At 44.2% G+C, this 13,199-nt stretch overlaps 1 protein-coding gene across 2 annotated transcripts; it reads right to left on the minus strand.

Moving 5' to 3' along the window:
* Positions 1 to 2,099: 2,099 nt before the first annotated feature.
* nicn1 (nicolin 1) lies at positions 2,100 to 10,959 on the minus strand. 2 transcript variants are annotated; one of them, XM_073468817.1, is made up of 7 exons: positions 10,897 to 10,959; positions 7,791 to 7,940; positions 6,292 to 6,471; positions 4,675 to 4,788; positions 3,850 to 3,918; positions 3,406 to 3,510; positions 2,100 to 2,602 (listed from the first exon to the last, which is right to left on the minus strand). In XM_073468817.1, exons 2-7 carry the CDS (start codon positions 7,935 to 7,937, stop codon positions 2,561 to 2,563), a joined length of 657 nt encoding a protein of 218 aa, XP_073324918.1. In that variant the 5' UTR covers positions 7,938 to 7,940; positions 10,897 to 10,959; the 3' UTR covers positions 2,100 to 2,560. The 2 variants fall into 2 exon arrangements, with proteins under 2 accessions (XP_073324918.1, XP_073324919.1); XM_073468818.1 differs by lacking the exon at positions 10,897 to 10,959 and adding an exon at positions 10,705 to 10,743.
* Between the last annotated feature and the right edge of the window lie 2,240 nt (positions 10,960 to 13,199).

A 13,199-nucleotide genomic window follows, 5' to 3' on the forward strand; every position in this document is an offset into this window, starting at 1 on the left:
TCTTTGTCTTTCACACGTAAACACGCTGTCCCTCCTCCCCTCCTGTCTCCTGCATTCACTCTGCTCTCGCTCTCTAACAAATGTTTCTCATGCATCAGTATGCAGCGTGCAGGACGACGGGCCGGCTGCATGAATTTAAATGTGGAGTGCTCTCTAGTCAGCAGCTCTGCACATTTGTGGTTTACACAGTTTTGCAGCTGCTGGTTTGTGTGTGTGTTGTGTGGAGGTGAAGCTGCTGTATGTTTTCAAGTCGTTCCTTCCATTTCCTTCTCCGTCTGACTTCACACATTTACAATCCTCAACCGTCTCTGTCATTTACAGCTCTGCTGGAAGCTGCAGATTGAAGTCGGGTCAGAGACAGTTTATTTGTGGAGCCCGATATTACAGTTAATGTCTCCGAGGGCTTCACAGGCGACACGAGGAGAAGGAACATTTCCCCCAATAATCAGAGCCGGAAATAAAATATAATGTAGAAAATATAAAGAGAGATTCTTCAATATAAAGATAGAGTCTTTATAAATCCATACTGGCACTGAAGATTCACTGAATGAGACCAGATTATATACAACAACTAAACTAAATACTAAATGGTTGCTGTCGTTCTCAGAAGCAGAAGCCCGACTGACGACCCGATCAACAGAATAAATGCAGGCAATGTCCATTTCTGCAAACCACAGACATGTTACAACTTTACATTTCTTTAGGTTCAGTTTTTAATTTTGAATTGTGACACTGCTCATGGTCTCATGGATTAGGGTTTGGGAAAGAAATCCCTGTTCAGTCCCCACAGACCCGGAGAGAAAACGTTCCAGCGTCTCCTCGTAAATATCCAACAGTTTCATGCTTACAAATGTTGAAACGCCATCTTTGAAAAGTGCTCTAGCACCAGCTGTGGCTCCACCACCCCTCCGTCTCCTGACATGACAGTCAGCTCACATGCAGGTAAGCTAAACATGATATGATGTGATGTGATGTGTTGTAGAGATGTTCAGGTGATTCTTACAAACTCCAACTTGAAATGTTATTCTGGTGATTGAGCTGTGACTGAAGCGCCTGTTAGAGGGAACACATCATGCTGCAAAACACTTTCCTGTTTCAGATGAGTCCTGTGTAACACAGTCTGTGAGCAGCTGCAGCAGGTCGCTGGGTGATGATTGTACCCGGCAGGTCACAGCACTGTGGCTGAAATGTGACCTTTTAAAATCACAAACCTCAGCATCATAAAAAGTCCGTCTCAGTTACTGATATCGTTATTAACCAACAACCAGCAGCACGTCCACAGTTAGTGACTGACGTGAGGAAAGAAGTAGCTCCACTTTAATCAGGTGGGCTGAAAAGGTTGAAGAGCAACTGAAGCTTATTAAATGTGAAATCCCCCTGCAAACACACACACACACACACACACACACACACACACACACACACACACACATCCATCCATCAGGAGTCCTTCTGTGAGAAAAACCTGCAGCCATTAACCTGTTTTTCCTCATCAGGACCAGATGGGCCTCAGAGGGATAATTCAGGCTGCTCAGGTGGAGAACACACAAAAACACACTTCTGCTTTGTGTTCCTAATGATTTAAATTGAAACCACACAGCCTGACATCATCTGACCAGAACTATTTTATTTTATGGTCCAGTTCCAGTAGCCTGTGTTCACTCAATTAGCTTTTAAAGAGTTGGTGTTTTGTACAAACCACGATGACTGGAGTTAACTTCTTTATGAAGTCAGTGTGATGAAGAGACCAGCGGTGAGTTAGAACTGCAGCAGAAAGGAAGAAAACCTTCAGTATGTACTGAAATAACATCGACACCATTTCACCATACCTCATGTTTACAACGTGAGCTCGTCTCTGCTAAATGAAACAGGAAGAAGACACAAATACATCCGTCCTCTTTCCTTCAGTCGGCGCTGAGGGAACCTCAGGAGAATCTACAATATTGTTCTGCACTGAAACAAGAACAGTGGCTGATTTATTTTGAGAAGCACCTCAGGGGTTTTTTTTCCAGCTAAATAAAGTCCATGTAGCGTATTCCCAGATGGATCCCAGACTTAATACTGTTTGATAAGTGCTCAGCGATGCAGCGCACAGCATAGACAAGGATATTAGTTTTTATTGACGAGTGACAAGAAGATCTGCAGATGACAACACGAAGGATTAACGTCCTCAGAAAGTCCACGTCTGCCTCCTCCTGTCAGGTTTCACTCCAACTCACACATACACACATCTGTACCTCGATACTTGCGAGGACCGTACAGACATAAAGCATTTCTTGGCTCTGAACATCATCTTAACCATCACAGCAAGTGAAACATCTGACACTTGACCTCAGCAGCCCTTTGAAGAAGTGAGCATTTAAATAAAAACACATGTAAATAAATGAAATCATGATAGTTCTCTCATTAGCTGCAAACATAAGACTTTTTCTTTCTTCTCCTCTGCAGCTGTTTTCAATGCTTCCAAGGCGGATAATATATTTTTATATCTCTGTCTTCACTTCCTCACACACTGAACTCCTCGAGGCCTCCGTCCACTGTGAGAACACCGTCGGCCACGTTACGTCAGAGAGAGCAGGTTGATATCGTAGCATCCGTCCACCTGCAGCAACACCAAACACAGAAAACATGATTTATTTTCTTTAATATCTTATTAACGGCTCTGAACACTCACACAGATGTTCTCAGTTACTCTGACTGATCAGATCTGCTCAGGACCATATGAGTGTGTGCAGAATAAACTTGATTTGAGTTTCACTGATGCTTTCATACAAAGATTAGCTTGAACACACTGTTTTTTTAACCCCGGCAGACCCTCTAAAAGTAGAAGATTGATTCCTCTCAGATTGTCAGGAGATGAGTCCGCCTTTTCTGTTTTAGTTTTTTTCTGGTGTGTCATTTGTCACCATGAACACGCTGCCGCCCAGTGATCCGTCTTCTTTAGGAGGCCACTCTGAGCGCTTCAATCGAAAATCTCTCAACTCTTCAGAAAGGCTCAGGTGATTTCACCGTGGCTCTTTTTCTTTCTCGTGGCCTCGGCGATAATATTCACCGTATCTGTGTCTCCTATGGATCATGTGATCACCCACATCCTCCTCCTCTGATGTCCAGATGTCAAATAAAACACAAACATATTAAACCACAGAGGATCAGTGTGGATCATACAGCGGCGGTTGTCAAGATACTGTTGTCATAGAGACAAGATGTACGTGCAGCGTTTTTTCCTCTCAGTGTAAAAGCGCTTCATCTCAGCACGGGCCCCAGCTCTCCTTTTTGGGCTCCCCTCACCACTGCAGGATGTTAACCATCACTGCACTTGACACGATAACCACACAGCTGCCTCTGTGTCGACTGAAGAGGAGGTTGAGTATCAGGCTGCTGGTGATCTGTGTGTTTCAGACTCACATCAAATCGTCCGATGGAGGCCGTAGTCTGGTTGGTCTGCATCACCTCAGTCAGAGCCCACATCTGCTGGATACTGGACGATACAGTCTGAGGGTCTGGGAGGCCCTGGAGACGGAGAGGAAGACGGATGTCCAGCAGAGGAAGAAAAACAGCCCTGTTTTCACTTTTATGACAATGATTTTTTTTCAGATAAATCAGGTGGGTTGAGGTTTTACATTCAAATTTGAAGACATGAATTTCACTGGGGAGAGAGTCGACACACTACCAGGTTTACATTTCTGTTAGCAACATCATTTTCTTATTTATTAGCCTTCTGTAAATGTTTCTAATCAATAACATTATATTGTAAAACACCCGAACCCCCAGAGACATGCTGACATGACCACAGTGTCCTTACTGGTAACTATGACCCTGTTCAACAGACAGACAAACCCAAATGAGTACCTCCAGGTCAGGGTGCTGGTCAACCAGCGTCAGGTCAGACAGCCAATCAGAAACCTCCTTCTCTGGGTCCTGGAACAGAAAAACAGAGCAGGTCAGTCTGATGTTGTAATCGCCATGTTGGAGTCATTTCTTTAACTTGATCCACTGATGCAGGGTTTCACTTTGGCACCATCTGGTGGTCGTATCAAGAACAACACTGTAGTGCAGCTCTGCATGTCACTAGGTCCAAATGATCCAACACAGATCAGAACCTGACACACAAAGAATGAACTGAAAGCTGAACTGACAGCACGACGATGATTTTCACCGGGACTGTTTCATCTAAAGACAAACAGAAACGTGCTGATGTTTCATTCTGCGCCAGTCAGTCACGTTTACTCGTTAACCCTCCCTGCCAGACATGAACAGCACACGTTAAAGCAGCTATGGTCCATGTGTGTTCATGAACACCAGATCACGTGACGGCCTGTGTTTGCTGAAGAGTAACCTCCTCTCAGCTCCGTGAAGCTTTTTTCATCTTCCAGCTCCGTTCAGCAACTGAAATGTTCTGGTTCTGTCTCAGCAGTCTAATAAAAGCTCACTGTAAACGACCTGCTAGCTAAACCTGTGTACAGGATACACAAACTGAGTTGGCAAAAATAAAAGATACAATAAAATCCAGGAGCTTAATTACACTACAAATCAAACAGTCCGCTGAAGATAATACTGATGCTATGACTATAAAAGCTAGGAGGAGCAGTCAGCTCATTAAGTACATTATTCTAACTTTAACATCTCAGTGAGTTTGTGATTAATGTTAGTTTGCTCTGAACACAGAAAACCAACCGGCTCCATGTGAGGGTATATCTTGACGTCCTCGAGGCTGAAGGTCAGCCAGGCTGAGGACGGCTGTCTCAGGATCAGCCTCACCGACACCACGTGGTCCGGATCGACCTGCATCTGTACCAACAACAATACAGAAGAAAAGTGCTGCTACAGTATTTGACGGATAGGGAATAAAATGAGTAAGACATGAAGGTATAATACTTTTGAACATCTGAAATAAATCAGATTTAGCTGTAAAAGATAAATCTAAAATCTTTAAAAAAAACCTCTGATCCGTTTGAGGAGGACGAGCTGTGGGGTATATTCAGACTGAGTGATCGCCTGTAGGGTCAGAGGTCGCCTCAGACTGAGGCTGACGTAGCTTGTTTGAGAAACAACTTGTTTTGCATTTTAAAAATGATTTTATGGCTTTTTTATTCATTTTTTTAATTCCTGAAGGGGTTAAAGTCGCCACACAGAGAATCACTGTAATTACTGAACATCCCTTAAGGCTACATATGATGAACAATAACCCATTAAGAGTGAATAAACATCATTTATATGATCACAATAAGCCTTTAAACTACGTCAGACTCAGAGCGCCATCTGAAGTAAACAAAAATTAAACCAACAGTCGCCATCTGGCTCCATTTGCATCGTGAATAAACAAGAAATAAATAGAAGAAATGAAAAATAACTCAGTTTGTATTGTCTCCACACATCTACATTATAATGCGTATTGAGCTTTTCTTGCAGAGTCGGCTGGTTCCCCAGCTGAGACGTAAAATAAACGGCGCTGAGCTCAGACAGGCTGTGTTGGTTTAATGCTGTTTCACAGAGCTGATGTCAAGTTCAGCTGCAGTTGTGTCGATTAACAGGAACATTTAGGAGCAGCCAGAACTGATCCTGTAATATAATATCTCTTCATATTCCAACTGCAATGTCCAAATATTAGGTTAATTTCTCTTTGAAATGATGTTCTTGCATTATTGCGTCACAGTTTAATTCACTGTTAAATGTGACTTTAATTTAAAAGTCACGATTCCATTTAAACTCGCAGTTTTTTCATCACTGGCAGCTTTGCTACTGTAAGAACATCAGATCTGATTTGAAAAGATTAACACATAAATGACAGGCGTCAAGACATTTAACCAAAGTTGCTCTTTTTGCACTTTAGGTTTAAGTTCAAATATATCAAGTAAGTTCAACAAAAAAAAAAAAAAAAGTCCTTTAATAAACAACAAAAGACAGAAGTTTAGTTTCTCAAATCTGTCCAGAGTGAACCCTCTTCCCAAACGGATCAATAAAGGATCTTCAGTAAACCCAACATGTCCGCTGCTGATCGTCTTCGCGCACACAGGAGGTGGAGCTGCAGGCTAATGCTAAGCTAGCTTTTTCTTCAAATGTGTGCTGGAAGTGCACAAGTGGGAGCAGATGGAGAGAAATAAAAAATACTGGGAGAATCGCTGCTCCTGCTCGATGACTAATTGTGATTCATTTTTGATATAGAATCGAAATCAAGACACCCTTAATTATAACGCTATCATTATAATATCAGTGGCATAAAATCGTTTATCAATTACAATATCTCATGGAACCAGAAGCAGTTGTGGAGCGGCGGACACACGCTCGGCCCACCTGTGTCCTGTGGATGGAGTAGTAGTCCTGGGAGCCTCTCTCGGTGTGGGGGTTGTCCATCAGAGGCAGGTCTCTCAGAGCCGTGCACCACTTAGCAGGAGCCTCCTGTCCGGGGCTCCTCCTCAACAGACGCACAGTCACGTAGGCTGTGTAGTAGTTCTTAAAGGTGATTTCCTCAATCTGAAACACACACAGCGTCCCCGGTGAGGCAGGAAAACTGTACGACTTTGGGGCAGAAATGCTAACGTTGTTCCCATGTTGCTCCTGATATTAGAATATGATTTAATTCAGAATTGATTTAAATGTACTACAAATGATTTACTTGAGCTTTTTAGCATTTGAACCAACTTAAAATTAGATCTCACAGGGTCTCTGGTGACCTGCTGGAGGAAACTGGACTTAAAAATAATATAAATCAGACTCATTAAACCACATTGGTGCCCAGAAGAAACATGTCTCCAGTCCATGAACCTGTTGTTTAAGAAACAGAGTCGGCCAAATCACAGTATTAACATCCTGACCTAAGGACATCACCGGGAAGCTCCTGGTGGAGATAACTCCCTCGTGCATTAGCTTCCTGCAGGCAGACGCCTTTGAAGCTCACAGCTCTGAGCTAATGAGGAGTCGCTCTGCATTAAAATGATTTTTAATTAGGACTAAATGCTCAAAAGTAGGTCAACGCCCAAAATACGTGAAGTCTCTCTCAAGACTGGAATCCAGTTTTATATTTAAAGTAATGTTTTGTTTGTGTGTGTGTTTTCTGGTTTATTAGACAGCGCCGGCGGGAGGCAGCAGAAACACGGATGATACATAATATTAAGGCTGAGGGGAAACTGGTACTTTAAGACTTTATTTGAGCTGCATGCTGGGAGCCAAGAAAACCAAACTCTGAGGAGATTACACACATTTCTTCAGTGCTGTGTATTCTCCTTCAAAAGTTAATTTACTTCTAGTAAAACAGTTACAGGCTGTCAGGTCAACGTGCAGTCAGCACACAAACTAATAACCGCTTTCTTTACAAGCTTTAACATTATCCAGTATTATCCTGGTCGATGAAGGAAACCTGTCAGCTCACAATTCTGTAAGAGTGTTGTTATAATACATGCACGGTAGCTTTTTACCCCAATCCTGGAAAATAATTGTATTAACTAACATTAAGCTGCAGTCACGAGGCTTCATGTACCTCTGAACACACTCAGTCCTGTGGTGTGTTCAACTGTAAGCTATTATCTCCGTAGCTTTTAGCTCCGTGAGCCAAATACACCACAGCACTCTGCTGCCCACTGGACACTGACAGCTAACAGCTAACCAGCTCTCCTTCTGCTGATCTAAACATGGATTTGTTGATCATAATGTAGCATTATCAGGGGAAAAAAAACAGTCAACCCCTCGTAAATTGTTAGTCTACAACGTCCTTTCCGATTTTGACGCGTCAGAAGACAATAAAGCATGAAAAGCGTTAGAATATCTGACGGCTGGCAGTGATTTCTGTCTCTTACATTAACAGGCTTTCCAAACGGGAGTGTGACGTCTACAACACAAACTCCGGAGTGAGCCGGGTCCGTTTTGGTGTCTCCGATCTGCAGGTAGACCGGAGGTTTGATGGTGCAGTTCACAGGTTTGATGTCCTCAGTGCTCCCGCTCATCTTCTGGAAACAATGACAGTTAAATGACACACCATGTCACGCTGCAGCTGGCCAGGCTCCTGAAACCTGATGAAAACTTCTGATACCATCAAGGTCTTACTGTTGATTTATCTCTGCAAATGAGATTTTACAAAATTACAGTTCTCCTTGGCTTCACCTTAAAGCTGTTCAGACATGCACGTTATACGCTACCACATGTGTACGCTCATGTAAGTGTGTGGTCGTGTGTTCGAGCTTCTGCTAGCTCGCCTTTCAGACCGTACCAGCATTTGGATATCAGTACGAGTTTTCAGCCCATCATTGTCCAGTGTGGAGGGACTGGGACAGGTTTCAATGTCCTTCGCTTTGAGCCTGTTTATTCTGACTGAGATGTTTATATGAAGCATGTTTTATTCTGTTTGGGTTTTTAAACAGATTATAATCAGGATCATCCACAATCATTGTGGATCTGGATTATTTGAAGAGGAGAATGAGGAGATGTGATTTAAGGACTTTAACAAGTTAATTGGAGCTGTTATTCAAATATTATCAACTCAAACATGTTAAAACAAGTCTGTGGGGGTGTTTCATTGCTGACAGTCTTTTTATGCTTTATGTTATGTTATAGAACTGATGTGACTATATTGCAGAAGGCAAATTAAACAGAAATTAAATGCAACTATTTAAAAACAGTCATGACATCAGAGACTCAAAACTAACAACTGTCAGTACGACACCTCTAACATCACTCTGTCTAACATCATGAGCTCTGCTAACCAGAGCTCTGGTTAGCTGAGCTGTGGTTAGCAGAGCTCTGGTTAGCTGAGCTCTGGTTATCTGAGCTGTGGTTAGCTGAGCTGTGGTTATCTGAGCTGTGGTTAGCTGAGCTCTGGTTAGCTGAGCTGTGGTTAGCTGAGCTCTGGTTAGCTGAGCTGTGGTTAGCTGAGCTGTGGTTAGCAGAGCTGTGGTTAGCAGAGCTCTGGTTAGCTGAGCTGTGGTTATCTGAGCTCTGGTTAGCAGAGCTCTGGTTAGCTGAGCTCTGGTTAGCTGAGCTGTGGTTAGCTGAGCTGTGGTTATCTGAGCTCTGGTTATCTGAGCTCTGGTTATCTGAGCTCTGGTTAGCTGAGCTGTGGTTAGCTGAGCTCTGGTTATCTGAGCTCTGGTTAGCTGAGCTCTGGTTAGCTGAGCTCTGGTTAGTTGAGCTGTGGTTATCTGAGCTGTGGTTAGCTGAGCTCTGGTTAGCTGAGCTGTGGTTAGCTGAGCTGTGGTTATCTGAGCTCTGGTTATCTGAGCTCTGGTTATCTGAGCTCTGGTTAGCTGAGCTGTGGTTAGCTGAGCTGTGGTTAGCTGAGCTGTGGTTAGCTGAGCTCTGGTTAGCTGAGCTCTGGTTAGTTGAGCTGTGGTTAGCTGAGCTCTGGTTATCTGAGCTCTGGTTAGCTGAGCTGTGGTTAGCAGAGCTGTGGTTAGCAGAGCTCTGGTTATCTGAGCTCTGGTTAGCAGAGCTCTGGTTAGTTGAGCTGTGGTTAGCTGAGCTCTGGTTAGCTGAGCTCTGGTTAGCAGAGCTGTGGTTATCTGAGCTCTGGTTATCTGAGCTGTGGTTAGTTGAGCTGTGGTTATCTAAGCTCTGGTTAGCTGTGCTCTGGTTATCTGAGCTCTGGTTAGCTGAGCTCTGGTTATCTGAGCTCTGGTTAGCTGAGCTGTGGTTAGCTGAGCTGTGGTTATCTGAGCTCTGGTTAGCTGAGCTCTGGTTAGTTGAGCTGTGGTTAGCTGAGCTCTGGTTAGCTGAGCTGTGGTTAGCAGAGCTCTGGTTAGCAGAGCTCTGGTTAGCTGGGCTGTGGTTAGTTGAGCTGTGGTTAGCTGAGCTGTGGTTAGCTGAGCTCTGGTTATCTGAGCTGTGGTTATCTGAGCTGTGGTTAGCTGAGCTGTGGTTAGCAGAGCTCTGGTTAGCTGAGCTGTGGTTATCTGAGATGTGGTTAGCTGAGCTCTGGTTAGCTAAGCTCTGGTTATCTGAGCTGTGGTTAGCTGAGCTCTGGTTAGCTGAGCTCTGGTTAGTTGAGCTCTGGTTAGCTGAGCTCTGGTTAGCTGAGCTGTGGTTAGCAGAGCTGTGGTTAGCAGAGCTGTGGTTAGCTGAGCTGTGGTTAGCTGAGCTCTGGTTAGCTGAGCTCTGGTTAGTTGAGCTGTGGTTAGCTGAGCTGTGGTTAGCTGAGCTCTGGTTAGCTGAGCTCTGGTTAGCTGAGCTGTGGTTAGCAGAGCTCTGGTTAGCAGAGCTCTGGTTAGCTGGGCTGTGGTTAGTTGAGCTCTGGTTATCTGAGCTGTGGTTAGCTGAGCTCTGGTTAGCTGAGCTCTGGTTAGTTGAGCTGTGGTTAGCAGAGCTCTGGTTAGCTGAGCTGTGGTTATCTGAGCTGTGGTTAGCTGAGCTCTGGTTAGCAGAGCTCTGGTTAGCAGAGCTGTGGTTAGCAGAGCTGTGGTTAGCTGAGCTGTGGTTAGCTGAGCTCTGGTTATCTGAGCTGTGGTTAGCTGAGCTCTGGTTAGCAGAGCTCTGGTTAGCAGAGCTGTGGTTAGCTGAGCTGTGGTTAGCAGAGCTGTGGTTAGCTGAGCTGTGGTTAGCTGAGCTCTGGTTATCTGAGCTGTGGTTAGCTGGGCTCTGGTTAGCAGAGCTCTGGTTAGCAGAGCTGTGGTTAGCTGCCTCGGCTCCTCTGTTAGCACCATGGACAGCGACATGTCGGTGCTGAACAGACAGCAGAGCGCTGCAGTTTAACACCAGCAGGTTATAACGCTACACACTCACGTCGTGATGCTGCAGATCAGCTGTGCGCGACACGAATAACACATCCGTGACATCAACGTCAGCACACGAGCTAACAGTGAAGAAACTAGCGATAGCACGGAAGCTAACAGTGAAGAAACTAGCGATAGCACGGAAGCTAACAGTGAAGAAACTAGCGATAGCACGGAAGCTAACAGATGCGGCGGTACTCACGGTGTCTGTCGGAGGAGTCACGGTGAGTCACAGCTGCAGAGGCGCAGAGACGGTGAAGTCCCGGATGTTGACATGCCGAAGACGCTCTGTTACTTCCTGCTCGTAACCATGGCGACAGCGAGCGTCTTAAAGGGCCAGCAGCGCTCTGAGCTGAGGAGGTGTGATGTTATGACGTCATCAGCCCTGTCAATCATCAGGAAGAAGATGAATTTAAATATGAATGAATGAATGAATGAATGAATGAATGAATGAATAACAGTGTACTCTATATCGTGACATTTTAAAGAGACACTTGCAACTTTTTTTGTTTACGGCGGTGAGCCTTTTCATTGGGCTCACTTTGACTGTGTGAACTCTGCCTATAATCATGTTCTTACTGGTATTTTGACACAAACAGCAAATAAACTAATGTAGCTACTTGGAGAATCCTGCCCCTGCCCTCTCTCTGAAGCGTGTCCTCTCTCTCTTGCAGAGGCATTTCCTTATCAAAGGTCATCTGACGTAGATCTGTTGGGTTTCAGTCTGCTTGTTCGTGCATCTCCCACAGACTCCACTGGATTAAATATGCTGACATGTTTTTTATGAATGTCATTTTTTGATTTTCAGGCATTTGTAGATGTGTCCAGTGAACACAGTGGTCATCAGGTCAATTCAGAGTGATGATACTGGGAATAATGAGTCAATACAGCAGCCTTTTAATGTATTAAGCCACTATAACTCAGGCTTTTTTATTGCTCCTTGCTTGTTTGGTGCCTGGACTACCTCTTTAACATCGTGTTACATAGAGCAGCCAGTCATCTCCTTTTTTTCAGCTTAGCATTTATTAAAAATGCCTTGTGTTGATGTGATAAAGTTAAATTTTACTTCAATGTCGGAGGTTAATTTACATCCCAACTGTTCAGTACACTTTCCTATATTAAGCAGCTGCTGCAGACCTCTCAGATATTCATGCATCGTTCCTATAAGCGTGCAGCAGAGGGCAGTCTTACTCCATGTGTCAGACCTCCACCTCACAGTCGGTGAGAGGCTGGTGTGTTAAAATTTAAAGGCCTCTCTTACACTCGGCTCATCACCTCATTCACATCTCCACACCCCTCTAAAAACATCCCATCTCCGAAAAAAAAAATGATATATACTCATCCCCAGCAGGCACAATATCCTGTCAGGATGAGATTCAGGTGTGCAGCCGTGGTATCGTGGTGAGTCAGCACACCTATGGCTCTATCAGGCAGCAGCAGAAACCTGAGGTTATTTCTCTGTGCTCTTGTAATGATGTCCTGTAAAACGGAAACAAGATTCCCTGAATGTTTCAATTCTGAACAGGACCGATGACCCGACGCTGCACGATGCAGTCATGTGACGTAAATGTGAAGAGAGTGTTAAATAATACTGAAGATGATCAGTTCACATCCATCAAAGCAGAAAAGTGAGTGACACTCAGAGAATGAGACGGATGGAAAGATGCAATAATCCATGAAAAGACTGAAAAGTTGTTAAACATGCACACTGATCACCACTTATTGAGACAAAATGTAACGAGTGATTCATTCTTTTTATTTGTAGCCTCATCGTAAGACTCCTCTCATCTGTTTCACTTCCTCAAGGTGGTCCAGTTTAATTCAGGTCCAGTATGTTTGACTCAAAATAAAAAAAAATGTACTTTGAGGCAGAAACAGCAAACATCACCAAGAGACGGATCCCCGTTTACAATAATGTACGCACAGAATGAAGGTTTCTCTCTGAGGTTAATATCTACGAGCAGGTCTTCTTGTTCACTGACTGAGTTCTTGCTGACAGCTGAAGCTGCACAAGATCGATGTTGTCAAAATCTTTTCTGCTGGTTTTGGTGCAATAATCAGTCCTCGTCATTATATCCAGTGTCTGTCTGACTGAGATTACTGTGGAGCTGTCTGGATCCCCACATGGCTGTCGAGGAACAGGCCAGATTCAGCGATTGATCGCCAGCTGCATGTGTCAATACAGGCTAAAAAAATAAATAAAAAAGTTTGACAAAGTGCAACAGAATCGAAGAAAGTGTTCTGATAGTGGCGTTAAGATATGAGTCATATGTGACTCAATGTTTCCCTGACGCTAACCACAGAGCGACTGCAGGACGAAGGCTGGTACGTGTGTCATGTTGTTTTGGGAGCAGTAATACGTCATTGTGGGAGATGCTGACAGTCGTGTAGGTCCGAGGACGTGTTCGTCAAACACAGAGACACTTCCTCTTAAATAACCTCCCCTCATTAACGCCTGATCCTGCACAGCCTGCAGAAAAGAGGCTGCTCAGTCCTCCTCCCTTT

This window comes from Pagrus major, chromosome 6, assembly GCF_040436345.1.
Source record: "Pagrus major chromosome 6, Pma_NU_1.0".
NCBI classification, from domain to species: domain Eukaryota; kingdom Metazoa; phylum Chordata; class Actinopteri; order Spariformes; family Sparidae; genus Pagrus; species Pagrus major.

What these genes read in the sequence shown, in the direction of transcription:
- nicn1 (XM_073468817.1), bottom strand. Translation starts at nt 7,937, where the DNA reads ATGAGCGGGAGCACTGAGGACATCAAACCTGTGAACTGCACCATCAAA. An exon ending in ACTCCATCCACAGGACACAG is followed by an intron (nt 4,789 to 6,291) that starts GTGGGCCGAGCG and finishes TTGTTGGTACAG; the next exon opens with ATGCAGGTCGATCCGGACCA. An exon ending in ACCAGCACCCTGACCTGGAG is followed by an intron (nt 3,511 to 3,849) that starts GTACTCATTTGG and finishes CTCCGTCTCCAG; the next exon opens with GGCCTCCCAGACCCTCAGAC.